We start from the raw sequence: 26,666 nt of genomic DNA, 5'->3' as shown, positions 1-26,666 counted from the left end.
TAAACGAGGTAGAACTAGAAACTGAAGTCACGTAAAGCTCATTTATTATTCAGAACAAGAGACACTGTGTATAAAAGCATGGTCACAGAGTAGTTAGTCCCCAATGAAGGCCAGACTGGGGGAAGCCTGGGCGATCCATAGGAAGAGAGATTTGCTCATTTTGGAGCACACATCTAGTCATAATAGGTGCCCCCATGAGTGTTTGTTAAAATATATGATTAACAGTCATGTGTCATTCTTTGGGATGCTGTTTTATGACAGGCAAGTTATTCAAGATATATCCACAAATTCATTCTGAAACATTACAGATGTTCAGTTGTGCTATTAATTTAAACACGTTCATCTTTCTCAGCTGCAGACATCTTTCCCTCCTTGCTGCTGGGAATGAAACTCCAAGCTGATTTATTCATTAGAGCAGCCGGTCCTGACCCAGATTCACTGCGTTTTTCCGTGCTACGAAGCACTTACAAAACAAAATCTATAACTAGATCATACTGAAAACTAGGGGATTTAGCTAGCTCAGCTTTAGCGTAGAAGAGAATGACTAGTAAATGTCCCTAAAGGTGAACACTAGAGGGCAGTCTAACTTAACTGAGAGAAACGCGGTTGCTGCGACGAGTTTCGAGCCTCGACGCTTGCCGTCGCGCATCCTGCCTCGGAGCCGGCCGCGCCTGCGCGTCGAGTTCCGGAAGGTGGTGCTTTGGCAAACGGGGCATCGCGGCATCTGCTCTTCAAAGCGGATCCGGGAGTTGCTACAGTTGTCGCCGCCATGAGTCGTAACTACAATGATGAGCTGCAGTTCCTGGAAAAGATCAATAAAAACAGCTGGAGAATCAAGAAGGGCTTCGTGCCCAACATGCAGGTGAGGCAGAGGAGCAGGAGGACCCAGTGGCGAGGCCTTCGTGCCAACCCGGCCAGGCCTCCTCGCTCTTCCTACTAGCAGAGGGCCTCGCACCCACCCTCTGGCCTCAGGGACTGCTTAACGTGCCGGCCCCATCTCCCCTCAGGAGAGCGCCCCGAATCACATGGACAAGTAAAGTGGATCGTGGCTAGGGAATCCAAGTAAATAGGAAGGTGGCGTTTGTAAACCGTTTTCACACAAGTCTCATAAACGCACTGAAAGTTGTGTTGCATTCCTGAGCTTCAGAGACGTTAGTTGTCTTTTACAAGGTGGCACAGCCAGTCACGGGTAGAGTTGCCAGGACTGCAGCTCAGTTCCTCTGAGTCATGCTGGTCGTTTAACTGACCTTTACAGACCTGTGTTTGCTGAACCAAGTTTTTAGCATTCACTGCGCCGTGTTGGTTTTTAATAAGACGGTTTTGTTACTCGCAACAGCCTAGAAAGTTCACAGGGCATAAATTGTTTTCAGTATTCACTTCTCAAAGGTCCTTGAGGAACAGGCTTCCTCTACCCACCTAATAAGAAGCTCAGCCAGGACTTGATGTCCAATTAACTTCTTTCTATGGAGACTTAAGAGTCTAATCAGAGAGTTGGAAAGCCTGGGTTGCCTGTATCTCTCAGGCTTCATCGCCATTTGTGACCACTATTTTCCATTAAAGTTAAGAAATAAGGCATTTGTGAAGTTTTGGTGCATGTTGTTAAATGGCTTTTGAAATCCTTTAATGAGCCGTGTAAGTGCACCAAAGGTTTGTGATCTTGTGTCTTTGCAGAAGTTCTTGATAGCTGCTCCACCCTTTTTTTTAATCAATGTCAAAACTTACAGAGTCTCCCCAATGAGTACATCACTTAGCTAGACACTGAGGGGAGAAAAAGTCCATAGTCTTAAGACTCCTTTTTGCTGTTTTCCACTTGACCATTTTCTATGTATGGACTCTCATTACCTGAATGAAGAAGTAGAAAGTAAAAATCACCCTGCCCTGATCATTGTAAAGAGACGGTACACTGTCATTGTCTGGCAACAATTTGGGCTTAACTTTTGATGCACACACTGCTGCTCATTCTAAGAGCAAGTCTAATTTTGCTAGGCAGTTCTTATTTAACTGTTTATGCAGTACTTGACTACGACCTACCCCTTGAGAATGGGAAGTCAGCATCTTGATATATTGCTCTTAGAAAGTTACTGAACTCTATGCCAAGCTTAAATTGTGTTCCAATCCTCATGAGACCATGAATATTATACAAATAATTATCTTCTTACATAGTCTCCATTCCTCCCCTAAGACCCATTTGCTGCACTAAAAATTCCTGTTCCCTAAAACACTCCCTTTCCCATCTTTATGTTATCTTTGTGTTCAGCTCCTAAATGTGCCGCTGGTCCAGTGATGTCTCTTGTCTTTAAAGCGCCAACTCAAACTGTGAACAAAAAGTGAGCAACCTCCCCCAGCTCCCTAACCATTGAGCTACTTCATCAGATTCTCCAATCGTACTATGTACTTAGTTCTGTTATAGCACTTGTCTCATTGCACTCTTAATTTGCTTGTCTGGGCTGCATCCTGGTCTGCAAGCTCGTCAAGCAGGATCTTGCATATTCTTGCATATCTCCCTAGTGCCCAGTATAGTGCCTGACACATAACCATTAAGTATTTGGGGAATTAATAAATGTGACCCTTAGAAATTGTACTAGATATGTTTTCCATCAGCTGGCATTGTTATTCATGCAGAAGTGAGTTGCAGAAATCATCTAATTAGAGAAGTTTACTTATCCAGATGATTAAGTATTAAATCTTTGGTTCTGCGCAGTTCCTTCGTAATATTTGATCTCTGATAAAAATGTTCTGGCCTTTGGTGGTACATAAGTATGTCTTTCATTGCCTTTAGCATGCCCCTATTATCAAACTTCTTCATCTTCTTAAGATTATATAGATTATAGAACTGAGCACATAGCGAGCTAATAGCTACATGTGAAATTGTTTTTACTCACTATTTACCTCAGTGTAGATTTGTAAATCAGCATAGGACACAATAAAGTGTGATGTGCTATTATCTTAAGCACAGGAAAAGTACACTAAAGTCAGATGACTGCATTTTTATGTTTAGAATTTGAAATTTTGATTTTTAATCCATGGATGTTTTAGAGGCACTAGGGCACTGCGACCTTTTGGCACTAGTGCGAAAGTTTTATTCACATATACAAAAAATATTTTACCTGTTAAAATCTCAAATGTGGCTTTGAGAGTAGGAGAATAAAAACAATTCGCAAACATTTCAAAATACATTTTTAAGATACACAGTTGACCCTTGAACAACACAGGTTTGAACTGCATGGGTCTACTTATATGTGGATTTTTTCAATAAATACTATAAGTTTATTTTCTCAATAACATTTCCGTTAATTTATTCTACAATAACAATACAATATGTAACACGTGTACAGTATATAATACTTATACAGTATATAATACATATAATACACGAAATGTACAATTGACTGTTCATGTTATCAATAAGGTTTCCAGTCAACAGTTAAGCTATTAGTAGTTAAACTTTAGGGGAATCAAAAGTTATACTCTGATTTTTAACTGGGGCAGGATGTTGGTCGGCACCTTTAACCTGCATTGTTTGACTGTATTTAAAGATGGGAACATCTTGTAGCTTTTGGTAGGAATGTTTCTGCTTGTTCAAGGTAATGTGAAATTATTCTCTAAAGAGTAAACCAGAATGAGTATCGCATACGGTATTGTCTTCTACCCAGTGCCTGTACTTTATGCACGTGTGCTCAGACGTACGTTTTCCTTTGGTACCAGGTTGAAGGAGTTTTCTATGTGAATGATGCTCTGGAAAAATTAATGTTTGAGGAATTAAGGAATGCCTGTCGAGGTGGCGGTAAGTACATCAGAATTTTACCTGTGGCAGTATAAGTAGTGTCTTCCTACAGCCTTAAAAAAAAAATGGTCATTCTGATAAAATTTTGTCAAGAAATGACCAGGACTTGAAATGAGACCAAAAAACTGTTACATATTTGTGATTATGTTGTTAGCTACGTGGCCCTGTAGAACCCATTTGGAGCAGGACGGACCTGGTTGGTTTAAAAGCTAACCTTGGATAATAAGAGCTCCCTTGTGTAATTCTAAGAAAAAGATACTGTCACCATTTTACAGATGTGTAAGTCAAGGTCCAGGGAGGTTAAGTAATTTTAATTTGTCCATGGTTGCACAACTTCTTGGTGACTCAGAAATGCCTGATTTTAAAGTCAGTGTTATTAACCAGAACACTGATTAGCCTCACTGGACTTCAGTTTTCTTATCTATAAAAGAGTTTATTACACTTATCTTGCAGGACTGCAGCGAGATTCAGAGATAAATATATAAAGCTCTGCTACGAAGCTCTAATGATGATGGTGGAATTGAAATCAGTTTTAACCCTTTTATTTTTTAGATCAACAAAATAAATCCTAATCCACCTCCCACCAAGATATGCTGGCTTGTCTGAAATGACCCAGCAACCAAGAGACAGAGCTGGGACTAGAACCCCTAGTTTCCTGACTCAATCCAGTTTTCTCAGCTCTTCTATGTTGCCCTTCTTTGGCACTTAGAATAAAACCAGCGTTGATTTTCTTTTTTCTTTTTTTTTTTTTTTTTGATAAGTACACTTTTTTGTATTGCCAACGTAACATATAATTGTTATGTTTTATATCTCCCAGTACATTTGCAGGCAACCCTCACGCAGAACACTGATGGTGTGTTTGTAATTCGTCTGGTTGCCCTCACTGCCTTTCTGAGCATGTGCTGCCTTCTTGAAGATGCTCCCTTCACGCTTCCATCTCAAACATCCCTTTACGCTTTGTTTTAGCAGTCCTCATCACTCCCCCTTTATGTAATGCAATCTAGAATATACGAACATACTAAAAATCAAACGTGTCCTTTTTTCTAATAATGAATTTTTGACTTCAGGTGTCGGTGGCTTCCTGCCTGCCATGAAACAAATTGGCAATGTGGCAGCCCTGCCTGGGATTGTTCACGTGAGTCCATGTTCAGAGCTTTAATCAGTTGTATTTCTCTTAGTCTGAAAGTTTGTTGAATGGATCACTGGCCATGCCTAACTGATAGTGGTGTCATTTAGACAATGACTTTTGAACATCTAGAAATAACTGTGGGACTTAAAGATATAATTGGGCCTGAATAACATCCGAGGTTCTGGTTGCCTTTGGCTAGAATCTGTAAGTATTGGAGAACCTTCGAAGTAGTTTTTAATGTGTTTGTGTTTCTTCGTCATTGTACATCATTATTCCTGGGTTAGTGTACCACCATTGTCATTTTCACTGCGGCTCCACTCAAGAGGATGATTGGAGAAGGAATGGAAAAGTTTAAGGGTTGGGACTGAGGAGAGGAAGACAGTATAGCTATTCTGGACGTGACTGAAAAGGGCTAGTGGTGACAACAGGGATAAAACTGGATGGTACAAGCGGGTCCCCACTGTAGCCTAACGTTACAACTCCTCCATTAGAGGTAAACATTAAAATGAATCCACTCTGCAGACATCTTTTTGAGGTCTTCATGCCAGTTACTATCCTGGGCATTTGCGGAGGGCGGGGGAGTGAAAAAACATGGCTTATGCAAGTGTCTAGGTATCTCCGTATAGCCTCACCGTGTTCGCTCTGCATTCTTCCTGGGTCAGGATCCTTTCCTAGACCCCAGATGTAGAAAGTGTACAGTGTTCATATCATCAAGTCCGCTACATTTGTCTGTGATGGCTTAAACACTGAAGACAGGTATAAATCAGATACTGCTCTGCTTTGAACCTGACATGACCACGATTTGTCAGCGTCTTTAAAATGTAATAATCATTAAAGTTAGTATGTGGTCCTCTTGTATCATGTTATGATGAGGCTCTTCTGTTTTAGGGTTCTTTAGTGGTCAGACTTTTATAAGAAAGATTTTCCTCCACTATATTAACTTTATGGTCAAGAGTTTTTACTCCTAATTTTCACCAGTAGAGACTGTTCCATGAGACTAGAATCCTGATTCGGGTAAGGCTTTAGCCCGCAGACTACCTGAAAATCGGTATCAGGTCCATCAGGCAACCAGAACGCAAGCTTAAGAAAGCTGTATTTTTATTTTCTGATTCTCTTTCAGCGATCTATAGGGCTTCCTGATGTCCATTCAGGTTATGGGTTTGCTATCGGGAATATGGCAGCCTTTGATATGAATGACCCTGAAGCAGTGGTGTCCCCAGGTAAGGTCACTGAGCATGTCTGCTGTCAAGTGTATAACTTCTCTCAATGTATCATAGCCTTTCGGAAAAAGAGCCTGGCTTCTTGTGTGTGCATCGCGTGGTCTCATCGCATTCTATCATTTCTTTTCTTCTCATTTTCTGAGGGAATTAATTATGGACACTCAGGGGCTGTTTAAATATCAAGCAAAGCATATATTTATTGAGACTTGTTTAGGCTCTTACTGTATACCAGGCATTATTCAGACCTTGGCTATAAAACAAAACACTTCCCTGGCAAGTTATGTGTCTTCTTTATGTCCCAGTTATCTCTTCAGCAGGCCGGAACTAATAATGCTACACTCTGCATAGCGGTATTGTGAGGATTAAATGAGTTAAGCTGCGTAAAATACTCAGAGCGGTGCTGCGCACACAGGAAGTACTCTGTTTGCTCTCGTCGTCATCACCATTACTTACCTCCGGTGGTCTGTGTCTTCCGCTGTGCGGTGCTTTCACTGAAAATATTTCACATCAGAAGTAATATCTTTGCTTTCAGAGCCTGAGGAAAAAAATGGAATTTAAATTACATCTTTATATTTCTGCCTCTGTCAATGGTGAACACGGTTGTTGCAGACTAATCCCCTGCGAAGAATAACGAAAGGCTGAATAAATTGTTTCTTTCAATCTGTTTGAAAGCAGTGGAAAGCTTAAGGCAGTAAGAACTTGTGAGGCTGCAATCTGGAGAAAAAGAAAAGTGTGATTACATGAGCCCAACGTTTAGCACTGTTTTTCTTGAGGTAATGGCAGATTTCAGTGAGTAAGGCTAGAGACGATATGAACAATACAGTTAACACACTTGACACTAGACCTCTAATATACGTGCACGGTTCTGTGTGCACGCACAGTGCAGAGCATCTAAGAACTATAGAGTACACATTATTTTCGAGTGCACACAGAGCATTTACCAGAATTGACCATGTGCTGAGCCAGAAAGCAGATCTCAGATTTCAAAGCATTGAAAACGTAGAGCCGCAGTTCTCAAAATTTTTGCTCTTAAAAAATCTTGACAGTTGATCCCAAAGGCTTTTTATCAATGTTTACCTTACTAGACATTAAAACTGAGACATTTTTAAAGCAATAATACACAAATACATGTTTCATTTGTCATCAGAGCAAACATGTTATCACATGTCATGTAGCCTTTGCATATCTTCACTGTACATTAAAGAGAATAAGTTTAAAAGGCTAATAAAATCTTAGCATTATTATACATATAGTCTTATAGACCTGAAAGGATCTCTGGACCACACTTTAGAACCACTGATATAGAGTGGAGTTAAGTTAGAAGTCATTAACAACAACAAAAAAAATAGAAAAACCCATCTTATATTTATAAAATAAGAAATATGTGTTTAAATAACCCAGGAGTCCAAAAAATCATAATGGAGATACAAAATAATATCAATAAAAAATACATATGTCTGAAAATTGAGGGTTACTGTTAACGGCCTATTTGGATAGCAATATTGTAGCTTTAAACACAAATGAGAAAAGAAGGATGAAATAGCCGTGATCTAAGCATCCATCTCAGAAAGTTAAAGAACATCAAACCAAAAACCCAAAAAAAGGCAGAAACATGGAATTAAGAGCAAAATTAAGAAAATATATATATATATATGTATAAAGTAGAAAAGATCAGAGTTGGTTCTTTGAAATGACTAATAGAATTCATAAACCCCCAACAAGAGTGACCCAGAAAAAAAGAGAAGCACATAATTCACATTTTAATCTCTGGTCTAGATGTTACTCATTGTTCATTACTGTCTTCTTAGCCCACAAAGTACCTTTAGTATGTTAAATTGTTTTGGTGCCAACAGATTTTACCCACAGAGAACCACTTCGTTGGCTACTATAAAACAATTATCTTTGAAAAGAATGGCTATTAAACCCTGTATCAGTGGTGGGAAACCTAAGGTATCAATGCCCAACTACCTGTTTTTCTAATATTTGACAAACTTTTCTCTATTTCGTAGGTGGTGTTGGATTTGACATCAACTGCGGAGTCCGTTTGCTGAGAACCAATTTAGATGAAAGTGACGTCCAGCCTGTGAAGGAGCAGCTTGCCCAAGCTATGTTTGACCACATCCCTGTTGGAGTGGGATCAAAAGGTGTCATCCCCATGAATGCCAAGTAAGAACACAAGTTTCCAATAAATGGAGTGAGAGAAAGAATAACCGCAAGACTCGCAGTCATTTCCTTTGTAGGCCTCTCAGAAGGTGGGGATTGTTCAGTCACCTTTCAGGAAGTGATAATAAATTGTTTTGTTTTTTTTAAGTATGAGCTCTAGCCTACTTTGAAAAGCATACCTGGAACATATAAATTCTAATCATCTTTATAGATACTTTAGCTAGGAATTTCGTCCTAATAAGTAAGATTGATATGGGCAATAGCAGGGGATGGAACATTGAGCATTGTTATTTCTCCTGGTAGTGTTTTAGAAGAGGGCCAGACCTTAGATGAAGATCAAAGCTTTCTCCTTCTAGGGGTTTAATGTGTGTGCACCTCAGCTTCAAAATGCAGGTGCAACAAAGCCACACAGTACTTCTGTGAAGGTAGGAATAGAGCTTAAAATTTAACCTGTACCGTCTGAGGACATTTAGATAGTTTTATTACTTGACTGTAATTTTTCATAAATTATTAGTGAAAGTGGGTAACTGTGGTAAAGGTAATGGTAGATAGTGATATCTGATTATGATTATAAATTTTCTTTGGCTGCTTAATCACCACCTTTTAGAATTCAGGGTCAGAGAGGCAAATGTAAATAAGATTTGAAAAATACAAGGGGTTGTATAAATGTCAAGAAGAACTATAATCATCTCTGAAATGGCATTTACTGTTTTATATTGCAGTCATTTATGTAACTACTTTCCAAAAAACTATAGTTGCTGAGAGCATAAACTTTGTATTTAGCTCAATGCCTGGTACACAGGTGATGGTGGTCATTACATGTAGTGTTTCCTCTGCCCTTGGAGATGTAGTCATCCTTAGGTTTTGATCTGCCTTGGCTGTGAAATGACTAGCACCTTATTACTCACTCAGAGACTTGGAAGAGGCCTTGGAGATGGGTGTGGACTGGTCCCTAAGAGAAGGTTACGCCTGGGCTGAAGACAAGGAGCACTGTGAGGAGTATGGAAGGATGCTGCAAGCTGACCCCAATAAGGTCTCTGCGAGGGCTAAAAAGAGAGGCCTTCCTCAGGTAACACTCACTTTGAAGGGGCTATATGTTCATTTTTTTAAAATATTTTGGTTTTTGCTGGGGGACAGAGAGGAATCTGTCTTCCGTGTAGCAAATAAATAGCCACGGGTTTTTTCACCGTGTATCAGAACAAACACAAATTCACTTCTTTCTCCTTTGTTTTTGCTCTTTTAAAAAAGTTAGCAGCAGCTTTTTGCATATGTTCATCTTAAGATAAAACAAGATGTCATGAATTAGAAGTAGATGAGAGAAAAATGGGATATGCTTATAAGGCTTAAATGTATGCCAAAATTGCATATGTACATACTTTGACAATCTACGATTTGGCTGGAAGTTTTCCGTTGTCTAAGGTGAAAAGAGATACCTTGTCCGTTCCTGGTATCTATGAGATAAAAATAGCCAGATATTTGAAATTTACTGCTAATTTTGATGGCTTTGCCATTGAAGCACTGTGACCTTGGGCAAGTCTCTTTTGCCTATCCGGGTCTTGTTTTCTCATCTGAAAATTGGGATAGTTAAAGCTAGGCGAGCTCCAGTTATTAGCTCCAATTAAGGGTTATGTTCTTTCAGTGGTGGATAATGGTAGGTATCAGTGAACTCATAGATGTTTTATAAACCATTTGAACTTGGACCTTGTGTAAGAGTCAGCATTCACCAAAGTTTATCCCAAAATTTGACCCTTCTCTCAGTGATGAAGAAAATGTCCAATGAGCCGCTTAATGGTCTGAGTTTCAGTTTATGAAGTTTTTAATATGTCTATACTTCAACCAAATAATGACATACAGTAAACTACAGGAGCTGCTCTGCATTATTTTTGTTGTGTCGAATATTGCTTTTCTGGCCTTATGAAGCATTTCTTAGTCTTAGAAAAATTTTTGTTACATAAAGTTATTAGTGTGGTTATTTTTTTATCGTTATTGGTGTTTTTTGCTTTCTTGCTATTTAAATTGATTTTTTTTTTTAGTTGGTATAGAAGCTATTTTATCAGAAATTTATGTATTTGCAGTTGGGGACCCTGGGAGCAGGTAACCACTACGCAGAAATCCAGGTTGTGGATGAGATTTTCAATGAGTATGCTGCCAAGAAAATGGGCATTGATCATAAAGGACAGGTGTGTGTGATGATCCACAGTGGAAGCAGAGGCTTGGGCCACCAAGTAGCCACAGGTATATTTTTTGGCTTGGTGCTAAAGTCCACATTTTATGGGGAACCATATAGAGATTTAAGAGAGAAAGCCCTGGAACTATACTGTATAGGTTTTTACCCTGGTTCTCCTAAAGAGCAGTGTGACCTTGAACACATTAAGTTTACTAGGCCTTAACTTCCTCACCTGGAAAAAATGGGAATAATAACTATTTCATATGGCGTTGCCATAGATTAAATGAAATAATACGTGTAAAGGGCTTACTTCAGTGCCTGACACTTAGTAAGCACTCAGTAAATATTGACTCCAGTTATTTTGTTTACTCTTACAGATTACTATTATTACTATCTGACTGAGAAAGCAAGAAAGACCTGAGGTTGTGAGATTATGTCGTAGACATTAATTCAGCAAATATGTCTTAGACACCTATACCGCAAGATTAGTTGTTATAGTGGATTCAGTGATAAAATAGTCTCATGCTCTCATATGCCCTCACATAGTCTCATGAAAGAGATGTGATGTTAATTAAAAAGGTAATGATTGATGAAATATAGAGGAGACTAAATAAAGTGATTAGGAAAAAGACTTCAAGATTTCAGAGATGGCTTCATGGACACAATGTTTGCAGTTCGGACAGTCATACACAAAGGACATTCATGACCAAAAGACAGCATGAAGAAAAGCAGGAAAATAGTGGGACAGTCTATTTGGATGATTTGTACGATGTGTGAAAGGATTTACAAATAACACGGAAATTATTATAAACTTTAAATTGCATGTAATTCATTTTTTTTATATACATTTCATCCCATGGGAATTTAATTGTTTGTGTCAGTTTGACCCATTAGAATGTTTCATCTAGCAAATACATGGAGCATTGACTAGTATTTCTGAACTTTCTCCCGAGTACTTTTTTACACTCTGTCTTGGTTTTGATTTTCCTGAAGAAGACCTAGCAACTTGTATTTAGCTCTTTTACACAGTCACTGAAAATTATTTTTAAAAACCGTGATGATGATAAAATGTATTTTGCTACCTCTGTTCTTATTCATTCACATGCCAGGAAAGGAGTAACTAAGACCATGTTGTTGCTGTATGTGCAGCACACCTCATCCCCTTAAAAGCTCCTGGCAGACAGGTGCTGTCTTTATAGCCTATATCCCTCCTGTCACACAGCTCTAACAGAACATTCTCAATGAACACATCTTGACCAAGCAAATAGATGAGCTAACAGTTGAAAGGGAAAATTGTGTTTTACTTGCTTTTTGTATAGAATGGGTTTGACTATAGCCTACCTTTCTGTAATAAGTCTGAGTTATAAAGGGAAAGCTTGCTGATTTGGACTTGTTGCCCTCATGTTCCAGATGCCCTAGTTGCTATGGAAAAAGCCATGAAGAGAGACAAGATTATAGTCAATGACCGTCAGTTGGCTTGTGCTCGAATCGCTTCCCCGGAGGGTCAGGACTACCTGAAGGGGATGGCGGCGGCTGGGAACTACGCCTGGGTCAACCGATCTTCCATGACCTTCTTAACCCGTCAGGTACAGTTGCAGCGGCTCTTGGTTCTTTACGATGAAGCTAAGCACTTCAAAGCAGTGTAGTCTAATCAAAGCCTGTAGAATTTGGTCTTGAATCTTTGTTTTCATAAATCTTCAAAATATTGGCAGTGTCCAAGCTTTGATATCTCCTTAAACTAAATATGCAGACTGTCAGGCATGGTGAATGAAGGAAGAGAGAAGCCAAAATTATTCCTGGGATTTTCCTTGGTTTGGGGAGAGGATAGATGTGCTGTTCACTGAGATTCAGAAGGCTGCGGAAGAATCCGTTGTGAGGGGTGGGCTCAAGAGTAGCCATGGAATTTATGGAATGGAATTTCTCTGTGGTCTAAAAGATAGATTTTTCTCCTTTATATGAAGATTAATAATACTGCTATTTTTGAACTCGTAAATCCCTCACTCCCTTCAGGGGCAGACTAACTAAAATCAATAAGTTCTGAAGAGCTGCTTCTGACTGGGTTTAAGTTAAAGCTTTTTCTCTCAGGCTTTCGCCAAGGTCTTCAACACAACCCCTGACGACCTGGACCTGCACGTGATCTATGATGTTTCTCACAACATCGCCAAAGTGGAGCAGCACGTGGTGGACGGGAAGGAGCGGACACTGCTGGTGCACAGGAAGGGGTCCACCCGCGCCTTCCCGCCTCACCACCCCCTCATTGCCGTGGACTACCAGGTACGTCCTAAGCCACCGTGGCTTTAAGCAGTGGGGGCATGACTCAGAGAGTTCTCAGTAGGGGTGAATTTTAAACAGGAAAGCTGCAGTCGTGAAAAGAAAGTCATCTGTCATTCGTGGGGATGGTGACTTCTTTTAAGCAGTGACTTCCCCGCGTCTGTGCTTGCAGTATGCTGTCTAAAAAGTGCCGCACAGAGAATATTTCACTCCATTAAGATGATTTAAGATGATCTTTTTAAGGCCGTTGAATGATTGGAAGATTTAGATTAAATTCAGTCTGTTTCATTCCTCTTTTCTTTTTGGTGTCTGCTGTGATAGAATTAGAAAGACCTTTGACCTCCTGTTTCATAGACGAGAAACGGAAGCCTGAAAAGGACAGGTGCCTCACATGGGGTGGTTCTTCCTATAACACGTCCCTGCACGTTTGAATTTTGCTCTGCTCTGACATTCAGGCCGCCTCCTGCTGCCTTCCTGGTGCTTGTGTTTTCATTCTCTTCTTCCCTCCCTTTTTGATTATCAAAGGATCAAAACAGTATCTTACTATAGTTGTGAGAATAATGCATTTAGAGGCTCATGTTTCTCCCACAGTCCTCCCATGCAAGAGGAAAATTAAACCTCAGACATAAAAAAATAATGCTTTTCAGAATTTTAACATGTTTGATTTGTGTCATCCTCAGCTCACCGGACAACCAGTGCTCATTGGTGGCACCATGGGAACCTGTAGTTACGTTCTTACTGGCACTGAGCAGGGCATGACTGAGACCTTTGGAACAACCTGTCATGGGGCGGTAAGGAAAACAGACTTACTTCAATTTAGTCATTATTTTGCATTTCAACAGGTAAACATGCTTGATTGAGTATTAACAAAGTTGAGGTTTGGGCCTGTCTTCTTTCTGAATATATTCCCATAATATGTACTGTTTGTCCAATGAGGTCATCTGGTATCTACCTTAGCTGGGTTATTGTCAGGCCAGGGACTGTTTCTCATCTCTACAAGTCCACAAAATCCAAACTGAGGAAGAATCACTCTGGCATAACCAATATAACTTTAACTGATGCAGATTTACACTAGAACTTATCTCACTCAGTGGACCTACTCATTTGCATGGTGTACTCTCTACTGGGTGGGCCCACTCAAGATTTGAGGGATGTGCCCTATTTGGAGATTAAAGCCCATGTGTAGAATGCATAGCTATTTGAACATATTGATTTTTTTCCAAGCCAGGGGTTGCTAAACTTTTTCTGTAAAATACCAGACAGTAAATAATTTAGGCTTTGGGGGCCATATGGTCTCTGTAGCAGCTATTTCATTGTACCGAAAAAGCAGCCATAAACAATAAGTAAACAAATGGGCATTGCTGTGTTCCTATGAAACTTTATTTCAACAAACAAGTATTGGCTAGGATGTGGAGAAAAGGGAATCCTCATGCACTGTTGGTGAGATTGCAAAATGGTGCAGCCACTGATACGTTTATTACACTGTTATTTACAATAGCCAAGATATGGAAACAACTTAAGTGCCCTTCAATAGATGATTGGGTAAAGAAGTACATATATACAATGGAATATTACTTAGCCATTAAAAAAAAATCTTAACCACTTGTAACAACATTGGTATACCTAGAGGGTATTATGCTAAGCGAAATAAGTCAGAGAAAGACAAATACCATATGTTTTAATTTATATTTGGAATCTAAAGAACAACATTAATGAACAAACAACAGAAACAGATTCGTAGGTACAGAAAATAAACTGATGACTGCTGTGTGGGAGGGGTTTGTGGGACTGGGTAGAAAAGGTGAAAAGATTAAGAAGTACAAATTGGTTAGAAAATAGTAACAGGGATGTAAAGTACAGCTTAGGGAATGTAGTCAGTAACACTGTAGTAACTGTGTATGGTGCTGGGTGGGTACCAGACTAGTCACGGGGTCACTTGTCAGGGCGATCATGAATTATATAAATGTCTAACCACTGTGCTGTCCACCTGAAGCTAATATAAAATAATATTGAACATCAACTGTAATTGAAAAAAAAAATTTTTTAACTTTATTTACAAAAAAAGGTGCGGGAGATCAGATATGGTCCACAAACTGGCATCTAATGGGTAGAGGCCAAAGATGCACCAAAACATCCTGCAATGTACAGGACAGTCCCCACAGCAAAGAATTATCCAGTCCAAAATGTCTGTAGTACTGGGGGTGAGAAACTTCTAAATCACAAACGGGACAAGGTTTTTGTGATGGCAGGCATACTGTTTACAATTTAAAATTAATTTATGTTGAATTGATAACAGTAATTAGAAACACAACACTAAATCTTTAAGTACTAAATGCTTTGTAGAGATTGAAATTTGTTTTCAAAAAGAGTATGATAAGGCTCATAACAAAAGATAGATAATAAGGTTGATAAAATAGAAAAGATGTCTTTTAACTCTTTTTTTTAGTTTAAAAGAAGTCAAGGAAACGGCGTATAATCCTAAAGCTTTAAATAATTGCTGAGATTGCGCGTAAATTGTAGCTCAGAATTTATAAAGTGAAGTTCATTCCTTTCCCAACCTAGGGCCGTGCATTGTCCCGAGCAAAATCTCGACGTAATTTAGATTTCCAGGATGTCTTAGACAAATTGGCAGATATGGGAATTGCAATTCGCGTTGCCTCACCAAAACTGGTTATGGAAGAGGTAAGTAAAATTTTTGTAAGTATTCAGCATAAAACTTTATGATTTATGCCAGTGCACAGAGGTAGTAATTTTTGATATTACAAACAGAAATTATGTTTGTTTGTTTTAAAAACCTCAGGTACAGTTGATCATTGTCTTCCATTTTGTTTGGAGATTAATTACAAGTCAAGTCCTTAAGAATGATTTTTACCTTTCATGTACGGTCTCTGTCTACATGTTAATCTTTAAAAATAGTTTGAGCTGGCTCATTTTTACCTTTCTTTTACACAGCTGTACACTTAACCTTTAAATTTGAAAGCAGATTTGAAAAATCAGGGGGAAAATGTTTGAGGAAACAGTTTTGTTTGATTCACAAGGGAGCAAAGATTTTGTTTAAATTAGATATATGTGTATATGTACACATATATACATATTTACAGAACTTTTTAAACGTTTAAGAGAAAAATAGTCATCCAGAAACTCAGTGTCCTGTTATCTCTTTTTGTAGGATACTTATTGCCATTTTTTCCCCTAAATGCTTTCTTTAAAACTAGTTAAAATCATTGTTTATAAACATTTTATGGTCCTTTTTTGAATCTGGCACATTATATTGTTTGTGTCACTTTTTAATCATTGCAGAATATTCTACCAGCTAAATACCATAAGCTTCTACCCATATTGGACATTTAAGTAGCTCCCAAATTTTTGAAACTATAAATTAAGTTGTAATGAGTGTCTTTATGCATGAAGTTTTTATTAGAATGAAATCCCAGAAGTAGAATTACTGAGTCAAAGAGAGTATGACAAAGCCTTGTTTGCTAATAACTATTAATTGTACCCTGATTTTAAGAATAATGTGTGTTTAATTAAGAGGTTTTAGACAATACAAAGAAGAAAACAAAATATTTAGAATTACACCAACCAGAGATAACCCTTATTAACATTTGGAATATGTTTTACTTGTATGTTTTGAAACATTTTATTGACTCATTCAACTAACACTTATTAAATATCTGCTATAGTTGGGTACTGTTCTAGGTGCTAGGGATACTGTCGTGAACAAAACTAACAGAAATTCCTTCCTTGTGAAACTTACCAAATACTAAGACATATTGTGTGTTAGATGATCAGTGCTACAAAGTAAAAGTGAGAAGGGGGATAGGGAGAGACTGAGAGTGGATGCAGTTTTAAATAGGGTGTGGTAAGGTGGTATTTGAGTGAAGAGCTGAAGGGCATAAGGGAATGGGCTGTGGGTATCCAGAGTAAGCTTTCTAGGGAGAGAGACTAGCAAGCGCAAAAATCCCCAGGCAAGATTATGCTTGGGTGTTCAAGAAACCACAAAGAGGCTACCGTGACCAGAGCAAGTGAGAGGGAGGTTAAGTCAGAGAGCTAGGGGGTGCCAGATTATGTGGGTCCTTGTTTTCACCTTTACAAAATGTTTGCTCTTATTCTGAGTGGGATGATGGGAACACATTGGAGAATGTAGAACAGAAGAATAACAATCTGACTAATGTGTCTGCGTGCTGATAAGAAGAACCTAAAAGAGAAATTAAGGATGCCGAAAAGAAGGGAATAACTGAAGCAATGTCCTTGAGTAGATGAGAGGAGATGGGATCTGGTGTACAAGTACATGGGGCTGGCCTTTGCTAGGAGCTCAGACAGTTCATCCTCAATAAAAGGAAAGAAAGTACGCATGCAGATAGGAAAGAAGATGTGATGAGAGAGTTTTATGTTCTGGTTGTTTCTGGGTTTTTTTTTTTGTTTTTTTGTTTTTTCCTCCCAGTATACTATGTAGTAGGGCCAGCAAGAGTGAAGGTACAAGAGGAAATACGAAATAATCATATAAGAAAGAAAAGGGTAATTGGCCTAGTGAAATTTGAATAATTGCCAGGACCACACCAAGGGCCCACTTTAGTTAAATTCCCTGGTTGGGTGTTGACAGCTACATTCAGATGTATAGGTGCAGGTATGAAATGGATGTTGATTTTTTTTTTTAACCAGAGTTGCAAGTATGACACAGTAAAAGAGAAGCAGAGTTGTTGAGGGTGTTGCAAAGGAGTTGTAGGTCTCATGGGATTAAAGCATTTTGAAGATAGACCACAAGAGGGAGTGAGCTGGAAACCAAGCTTGAACCTGGGATTATGAGAGAGTTTAATTGTTGGTAGTGATGATTTCTGGAGTGTGACCCTGGGAATGAATGGCTAGGTAAGCATCGAAGGAGCAGAAATCAAGGAACTAAGAGGCTAAGGTACTGAAAGGGTTCTCTTCCTGGACATTGAAATCACTCAGAATCAAAGCAGGAGAGAATGACAGTGAGTCAGGAGCTAGAAATCATCATGTAATGATGGGGAGTGATACAGACTCTAGCAGATAGTTGCAACAGGAAGAGGTCATAGGTGGTATAAATGATGACCGCAAGATTCAAAACTGGGGGGTGTTTAGGGAGGAAGGACAGGGAATGGTCTTGAAAGAACTGTGAAGAGCAAGGACACCTGTTCCTCTTCTTGGCCTAATGGCTTGACGCAGTTTGAGAGAGAGAACAGCTGCCACTTCAGAAAGCTGGAGGCAGTAGTAACGTCCTCAGGGGAGAGACATGCTTCAGCAAGGACAAGAAAGTGAAGGGAATGTTTAAGGAAGAAAGAGTGAGAGGATTGTGCCCTTGGCTCAGTGGAAGGAGTTTAGAGGCCACAGTGGGAAAAGGTCTCAGAAATTGGAAGAGAGGGGAGATGGGCCAGAAAGGGGTATGTACAGAGCCATGTGGGAATCAGCCTGGGAGGCCTAAATTTCCTGTGTTAACATGGATGGGAATAAAGGGTGTGTGTGATGAGATTCAGTCTATGGAGCAAGGTGGAGAGAAATTCATGGAAGTAAATTTGTGTGTGTGTGCATATATACAGACACACATATAGTGTTAGTTATATATATGAGTTTAATAACTTTCCATTATCATGAAGGTAACACGTGTTTGTTCCAGGAATTTTGACAATTGTAGAAATCAATAAGGAAAGAAAATCAAAATTGCCAATAACTCCAACCATCCAAAGATAATTACCACTAACAGAATGGTTTGATGCATTTCCTTCCAATTGTTGTATATGTTTTATTCAGTCACGTTTATCGCTTTTCCTATACAAGTGAAAAATGTTCTTTGGGGAAATTTTGAGAAATACAGAAAAAATGTAAAACATGATAAGAATGTTTATTTCACTACCACCTTACCTACCAACACTGAACTTAATCTTTTTAATCTTGTTCAGTAGGGGAACAAAATCTCAGTGTTGTTTTGATGTGAATATCTTTAATTATACGTGAAGTTTAGTGCTTTTAAAGGTCCCATTTTAAGCAGATTTTTACAGTGCTGAACTGCACCCCCGCAGGCTCCTGAGTCCTATAAGAACGTGACGGATGTGGTGAACACCTGCCATGATGCTGGAATCAGCAAGAAGGCCATTAAACTGAGACCAATTGCCGTTATCAAAGGATAGAACGCTGACTGTGGCCACCAGACACCACCGACCGTCACTGAGGTAAAAGTGGACTGAAATGCTCTTCGGACATTAGACTCAAGAGACTCGACAGGTTCCAAGACTTGTGTCTGTGGCTGCCCATTCCAAAATGGCTGACGGGAGGCTGCTGCTTCAGGGGCCAGGGTTGTACCATGACCTTCAGGGAGGAGTCATGTCTCCCCCATTTGGAAAGGGATGTGGTCTTCCTCCCTGGTTGTCCCACAGGTTTTTAGGGAAATCTTGGGGGGTGAGGATAGGTCAGGAAACTGCCTTACCGAGTCATACAAGTCTTTAATCATCAGAATGGACTTCTCAACACCAAGCTCTCGCTACATCCTGAGAGGTGTCATGAAGAACATTCTATTAAATAAGAGGGTTTTGGAATATTTTCTTGCTGCTTTCCTTGTGTCACTTTGTTTATTCATCCACCATCTATCCCCTTTTCCTGCACTGAGCAAAACCCTAAATACCACTCTTAGTACCTACAGGGTCATATCAGGATATTAGATGAATGCAAAATGGGACATAGAGGAGGGGATATGTGGAAGTGTAGGAATAGGGACCCAAAAGATAAAATAATTTTTCAAAGACTTGCTACCTTTCTCATTCTAAATATAAGGCAGAGTTTTGACTTACCTGCAAAATGGCATCAGCTAGTATCTCATTATTAATTAGGCCTGGTCTGGAAAACTTTTGTCGAATAATAACTTGCACAGCAGCAGCAGAGAGCCGCGCATAACACTGAATATCTTTACATTGGTGATCCAATTATTATGGAAGCAGTAAATGCCCACATGTTAATGGTTGCCATGTTGACAGGTTGACTGGTCTTGTGCCACCTCATTAGATTTCATGTTAGGTACTGCGACACCTCAAAGATGTTAAATAATATGGGTTATTAAAGTTTTGGTTGAGTGCAAATAGCCAGTAAAATTGAAAAATTTAATAAAGTTGCAATATGTTCTTTATATTTTGTGCTTAATAATTTATAGCTTGGAACAATTAGTATCTGTACTTGAATCACTTTGGACAGCGTTGCCATTTTCTGATTTTCTCCCAAGGTGCTTTCAGAGACTCACCCTAAAAAATATTGTTTCCTAAAACTTATCCCTCAACTTAAAAAGTCCCCATTGGAGTATCTTCTAGAGCCTATTTGGAAGGCTGGAAAAAAGCAAACTTCCTCTGAAAAGTGTATGATAAAAAATAACATAGCATGTCTTTACTCTGAGCACTCAGTAACTTAAAATACTTTTGATGGTAGAGTTCGAACATTATCAATAAATAAGTTAGGAATCTTAGCACAATAATTATAGGTTACGTATGCCTTCAGATTAAACCAGTGACTGTTGTACACAAATGACTTAAGGATACAAGTTACCAGTGCACACTGGAGGGCGTTTAGGGATGACAAAGGGGCTTCTGGCAGGTGCTAGATTCTGTGAGGATGGGACAACAATGGCGTGGCCTTGTAGACACCCTCTCACTGGGCTTACCTGATGACATGTCATTTGAAACTAATTCAAAGCAGTGTCCCAAAACTAACTGATGTCAGTGCAAGAAATGCTGCAGATCCACTTTATTAGATGCCTTGAAAGTTACTCTTCAGAGAGGTGAGGAGGAGAAATAAAGAAAATGAATGGTTTATGTAGTGGCGTTTCTGCTGTCTAGGCGTTTCTATGTGTAGCATTTCCAGTGAAGTTGGCCCTATTAATGACTGTAGAAAGTAGTGGTTAATATTTTGAGTTCAAAAAGAAAGGTATAAACATTGTTTTCCTTGTACTAAAGATATTTTCCAATTTGAGACAAAAAGCCACTTTAAAATAAATGTTCAAATGAAGCTGAAGTAACCAGTTGTTTTTATTGCCTGGAGAAAAAAAATACATGTGCACAACTGGGACTTCCCTTTGACAAGGCACCGTCTGCTTCTCTCAGGTATGAAAACGAGTCTTAATGCTGTGCACATCTTGGTCCCTTTTTAAGGCATCTAAAGTCAGTCGGTTTATTATTAATGTTCTCAAAAGCACTGACATTCACACACTGATAATAGGCTGTATCATTCAATTATCAGCATATGGTTAGGAAAATCAATTCATGAGACGTAAACAAAATATGAACACTCATTTTCCAACTTTGTGAATGTTTCATGGAGCAACAAGGAAGTGAAGATTTAAATATTGAATAAAATTTTCCAGATCTTAGGACTTGCCCACGTTGATCTTCATATAACCTTTGAAAACTTGAGCACCAGATAATGTTTTTTAGCTTTTTCTATTTTTTTCTGCTTAAAATTTCATTTTTTTCTTCATGTTCATCTTGAAGTATTTCTCCTATTTATGAAAATTGCTTGTTAGCATCATCCGTATTACAGAAACATGTACGGCTCTGTGCCTGATACTCCAATGCACAACTCACAGCCCATCGTGTCCTTATTTCTTAATTATGTCCTTATTTTTGCATCTGTTCCAGTGCTGAAGTATATGGGAATTTCATGTTGTCCAGAGAGCATGATTATATGCATCTCCATCAGTCGAGTATAAGGATGCTATTAATTATCAGTCAGGCACCTTGCAGTACGCCAAGTCCTTATGCCAGATTCTGATCTGTAAAAGCTCTTGCTCTAAAACTACCATCTGAAACACCAGAGATCCAAGACGATTATGTTACAAGCGGGTCGTGTTACAGAGAAGTGGATGGTGATTTCGATTGTAACTTGCAGATAGGTAGTAAATGAACAAAGTGCCAAGCATTAGATAATGACAGTTAACATGACCAGTGGTGGGACAAGTCGTGTTATCTGGTATGAGGCAGAGAGGAACGAACACAGCACCATCTCTGAGATGTGCCTGTTGAGAATGCACGGCCTGAGTCTGGTCGTGAGCAAACATCAGATGGACCCAAATAAAGGGCCCTCCTACAGAATGAAGGCCTGCGCACTCAGAACGCAAGGAGATGAAAAGCCAAGGAAGAGTCTGAAAAGACATGACAACTGAAGGAAGGCAATATAGATTCCTAGACAGGACCCTGGACCAAAAAGGAAAAACCGACATTGTCGGCATAGTTGGTGAAAATTGAATATGATCTGTAAATGGGTCAGTAGTGATGTCAAGGTTGATTTCTTGATTTCTCGGTTATGCAGGGTAGTGTCCTTGTGTGATATTGTGACTATATAATAAATCTATTTGGTCTTCATTCCATTTCTGGCTCAGAGTTCCTAAAACCCTTGGAATTTCCTAAGTGGTGAGAAGGATAAAGATGTCTTGTTATTCATAACAAGCCCCTTTCAGCTACACCCGAGTTTATGTTAATGAGGTGACTTTAGGAAAGCCCCTGAGGATGGCTGGTGGCAGGAGAACCAACCATGTGATTAGGGGTTGGAACTTTCAGCTCCACCCCGACCTCCAGAGAGGGGAGGGGGGAGGAGATTGATGTCAATCACCAATTACCAGTGCTTTAATCAATCGTGCCTAAGCCTGCATAGAAACCAGACCATAAAGACCAGACAAACAGGGTTCCCAGAGTTTTCAGATTGATGAACCAGAGCGCATTCCTGTGCCCAGAGGGCGGCGCATCCCGAACTTCCAGGACAAAAGCGCCTGTGTTTGGTCCTTCCAAGCCAACCCCTATGCATCTGATCCATCTGACTGTTGTTCATTCATATCCATTAATATCCTTTGTAGTGAACCAGTGATCTAGTAAGTAAACTGGTTTTCTGAGTTCTGTGAGCTGCTCTAGCAAATTAATCAAGCCCGAGGAAAGGGTTATGAGAACTTCCGATTTATGGCCTGTCGGTCAGAAGCACAGGTAATGACATGAATTTGGATTGGTGTCTGAAGTCTTGTGGGACTGAGCCCTTCACCTGTGGGATCCGGGGCTATCTCCAGGTCCGTAGTGTCGGGATTGAGTTAAATTGTAGGCCACCTAGTCAGTGTCCACTGAGAACTGCAGAACTGCTTGATGATGTTGCAAAAAACACACCGGACCTTGTTTGGAAGCAGCGCATCCTGTGGGGTGCTTAAAGATGCAGAAAACAAAACAACTAATGATAATTAGTACTTTAGTCAGAGTAGGCAAAGGAGCAAATTCGGTAAAATATAAGCAGTTGAGAAATGTCGGTAAATGGGGATATGGGAGTTCTCTGTACTGGCAACTCTAAGTTTGAAATAATTTAAAAATAGATTGATAATATTAAAAAAAGAATGACATCTCATATACAAAGTATGGTAGGTCATTTGCCAACACAGCCACAGTAATTTCTCCTATTCTAGATGCCTCTTTGCAGTGTGGCTTTGCAGTCTCTCCCATGAAGAGGTGGGCTGTTTTCCTTCTCTTGATCTGCACTGGCCTTTTGACTTGCTTTGACCAAAAGAATGCACCTGCGTGACTCCTGAGCCTTTGGCCTCCAAAGGCCTGGCAGCATCCAGGAGATCCTCAGACCTCCTTGAGGATAAAGGACCACACGGAGAGAGGCCATCTTAGGCCATTTGGTAACTCCAGTTATTTCTCAGTTGTGAGACGTAATAAAATGTAATTTTTAGAGTGGCTTATTATACATTAGAAAACCTAGCATGTTACTGTTTTCACCATTACACTTAAGAATTTAATCAACATCGACTGACTATGTTGAATAGAATTTTTCCTGAGAGTAAACAGTAGTTGTATATCTCTGCAAAGCTATTCCTATCTTCCATTAGAGAATTAATTTACATGAGTTAATAGTGATGCTAGCACTTTCTAGTTTATAGAGATTTTAGACTTGCATAGCCTCATTTCACCTTCACCATGAGCTTGTGAGATGGAATAGGTGTTACTATTCTTAATGAAGAAATAGGTTCAGAGAGGTCATGTCGCTCGCTCAAGGAAACAGAGCTAAAGTCAGGACCAGAATCCAGGTCCTTAATTAATACTTTGTCAGGGTAGAGCTGAACTTGTGGGCCTTCTGTAGAAAACGCTTTGCTTTCCCTTCAGATGTCAAACCAGAATTATATAAGGAAGTGTTCTAATATTCTGACTCAACCTCAGTTGCCGTAAATGCCAATGGGGGTTGTGGGGGATCCCCTAAACAGCCAGGGCCCTGAATGCACTTTATTCTATTTGTTTATCTTTTTTTTTTTTTTTTTTTAATGTGGATATTGAGCTGGGAGTATGGTGACCATGGGTTTCAAAAAAGAGCTCGCAGGGGAAACTTACTGCTGGTCTTCAAACATGCTGTTATGATTGACAGTTACCTAGTCATTTGACTCTGCACAGGGCTGCTTCAGAACAGTGTAAGAAGAGCTGTTGGAAATAAGTGAAAAGTAATTGAATTACAAAAATCTTGGCTCTATTTTTATTCCTAGCGTTATCACCACCTGAAACATTATGCTTGTGTATTGACTCTTGCTAATATTACACACTCCATGTGGGTAATCAGTAAATATTTGCTGATTAATGGACAGATGGATAAAGACCGAGGAGACACAGTTTGCTATCACTCCTCCGTATAAATTACTTCACTCGCCTCTCTAAGCTTCAGTTTTCTCATCTTTAAAACGGAACTGATATATAATAATACATACTTCATAGAAATGTTACGAAGATGAGAGTAATACATGTAAGGGCCAGCCTGCCTTGTGGTAGGCCCTCAAGAAATGTGGGCCGGTGGGGAATTTCTGTTCCTGGAGGTATTTCGAGAGAGAAGGGATATGCTTCTGCCCTGCGTGGTGTAATCTTTCATTTCTCTAAAACCCCCAGGGGTGAATCAGGTCATTTCCCAAGGCTCTTTCCAATCCTATGACCCTGAGATAGGATTTCTTCTTCTTCGGAGATTTTCCCATTGTCAGGGAAATGAGAACTGTCTTCAGGAGCAGCGCCCTCAAGGCTCGCTCTGCAGGCAGAAACCAGCCCGGAGAGTTGTGTGTCCGGACACACCTCCCTCTGCAGCAGCTGGGGTTTCACTTTGGTTAACGACAGTGAGTCACCCAACATGAAAAGGCCGCTGACAGATTTTCACCAAAGGACGCAGCTAAATAGCTACGAAAGGATTAAAAACCAATCTCAACCCCCAGAGACAGCCTGCGAGTCAAACACAACACAACTCAGCAATAATAATCAAAGAACCGGAAATAGTTTTATGGGTTCCTGGGCCAATAAAGAAAATACAAAGCAACTTTAGGCCCCCGACCCTCTCCCAGCAGCCTGTCCGCCTGCCGTGGGGATGAAAGGGTGGGCGATGGCTGGTGCAGAAGGGTGGAGAGCGGTCGCTGGGGCTTCTTAATCCACTTTGGAGATGGCAATCATGACTTTGGGAGTTTTGAAGGAAATGTTAGTCTAGACAGAAAAAGTTCAGAAAGCTTTTGAAATGTACCATCTGACACCTTGGTTGGCTTGGTTGTAGCTGAGTCAGGGTGACTCATCCTATGCAGTGCTTTCCCAGCCTGATGGGACTTTGCTTTCAAATTTAATTTAAGGCTTAAATGGAGTCAGGAGAATGCCAATTAAGCTCAGTTGTCCAGGGTTGAAGTTATGCTGCCGACAGATCAAAAACTGCTGGCCAAAGGAGCAGACCAGTTTTAAATGACTGAAGGACATTTCAGTTCTACTCTCCTCCAAACCCTGTTCTTTTTTCACCCAGGTTATTTTATTCTTCTTCCCCTAGCCCCAGAAATTCCACAAAAGGACAAAAATGAGGTACCGTTTTCTTTCTCTCCAGCCCCCAATCCTTACTCTGTATCAGTGGTTCTGTTGATGTTTTGCTAACCGAGAAGTGTATTATTTTTTAACCTCAGAAGCCATGGACAAAAGTAAATTAATAAGTTATAGAGCATATGTTGTTTGCGGCCAGACTCCTGGGCAAGGTGTGTTGCGTATGTTATCATTGTCTCATATAACAAACACTGTGGAACTTCCCAGAGTTACCTGTACTCACAAAACTATGAAATATGGAATAAACACAAGTATTTTCAACTTTGTGTCATCACAGAGGAGATTTGTGCCAACTTTTTAACGAAGTCGTTAAAAACCGTTAACAATGCGTTTGAAACTAGGCATGTTACCTGAGGAACAATACTAAACCCATATAGTCACACTTTTCACACAGTCCCCATTTTCATCGCTGTTACCTACACATGGCCGACCCTGTTCCATGTCAACACCTACCTTAGTCGTCACCTGAATCCGTCACCTTCCAACCCCCTGACCTCCCAATCCTTTAATCTCCCCAGTTCCTAGGACTTTGCCTCTACTTGACTTCGGACTCCTTGAAGCCTTGTCACCTATGAGTCTTTGAATCGACTAGGACTTTCAGCTGTAAGACCTCAGGCTCAGAACTCTCTGTGATAGTTCTTTGGATAGATCTTTTGCTCCGACTGGTTTTCCTTTACTTCATCCCAGTTCTCTTTCTCAGTTCCCTGTGAAGTATCTGGAAAGGGCAGTCATCGTCTTATTTCTGCTTTCTCATCTCACCCCTTTTATGCTCTTACAAAGGTCTCTAGAGGTTTTTTAATGGCTATATCCAATGGGTTCCTCTAACACTTCAACTCTCTGACACCTCTGATTCATAGGACCCTGTCACACTTCCTCCTTATAAAATGACATTCACACTTTATTGCCATGACCTCCTACCAGCCTGGTTTTCCTTCTAACTTCTTAGTTCTTTCTCTTCAAAGACATTTCTTCTGCCACGCTCCTTCAGGGTAGGCCTGCCCGAGCTTTCTTCTCTTGTTCTCATCAATGTTCTCCTTGGGATCTCTCACCTATTTCTATTACAACCTATATGTATGTGACTCAA

At 39.8% G+C, this 26,666-nt stretch overlaps 1 protein-coding gene across 1 annotated transcript; it reads left to right on the top strand.

Moving 5' to 3' along the window:
* The first annotated feature begins 684 nt into the window (after positions 1–684).
* Positions 685–20,744, top strand: RTCB (RNA 2',3'-cyclic phosphate and 5'-OH ligase). Its single transcript, XM_016148047.2, has 12 exons — positions 685–862; positions 3,706–3,784; positions 4,852–4,919; positions 6,034–6,133; positions 8,143–8,299; positions 9,209–9,365; positions 10,372–10,531; positions 11,874–12,049; positions 12,549–12,737; positions 13,415–13,525; positions 15,297–15,416; positions 18,773–20,744. The coding sequence occupies exons 1-12, from the start codon at positions 770–772 to the stop codon at positions 18,878–18,880; spliced, it is 1,518 nt and encodes a 505-aa protein (XP_016003533.1). The 5' UTR covers positions 685–769; the 3' UTR covers positions 18,881–20,744.
* The last annotated feature ends 5,922 nt before the right edge of the window (positions 20,745–26,666 follow it).

Source organism: Rousettus aegyptiacus, unplaced genomic scaffold (genome assembly GCF_014176215.1).
Source record: "Rousettus aegyptiacus isolate mRouAeg1 unplaced genomic scaffold, mRouAeg1.p scaffold_m13_p_2, whole genome shotgun sequence".
NCBI classification, from domain to species: domain Eukaryota; kingdom Metazoa; phylum Chordata; class Mammalia; order Chiroptera; family Pteropodidae; genus Rousettus; species Rousettus aegyptiacus.
This window is presented reverse-complemented; position numbering and strand designations above follow the sequence as displayed.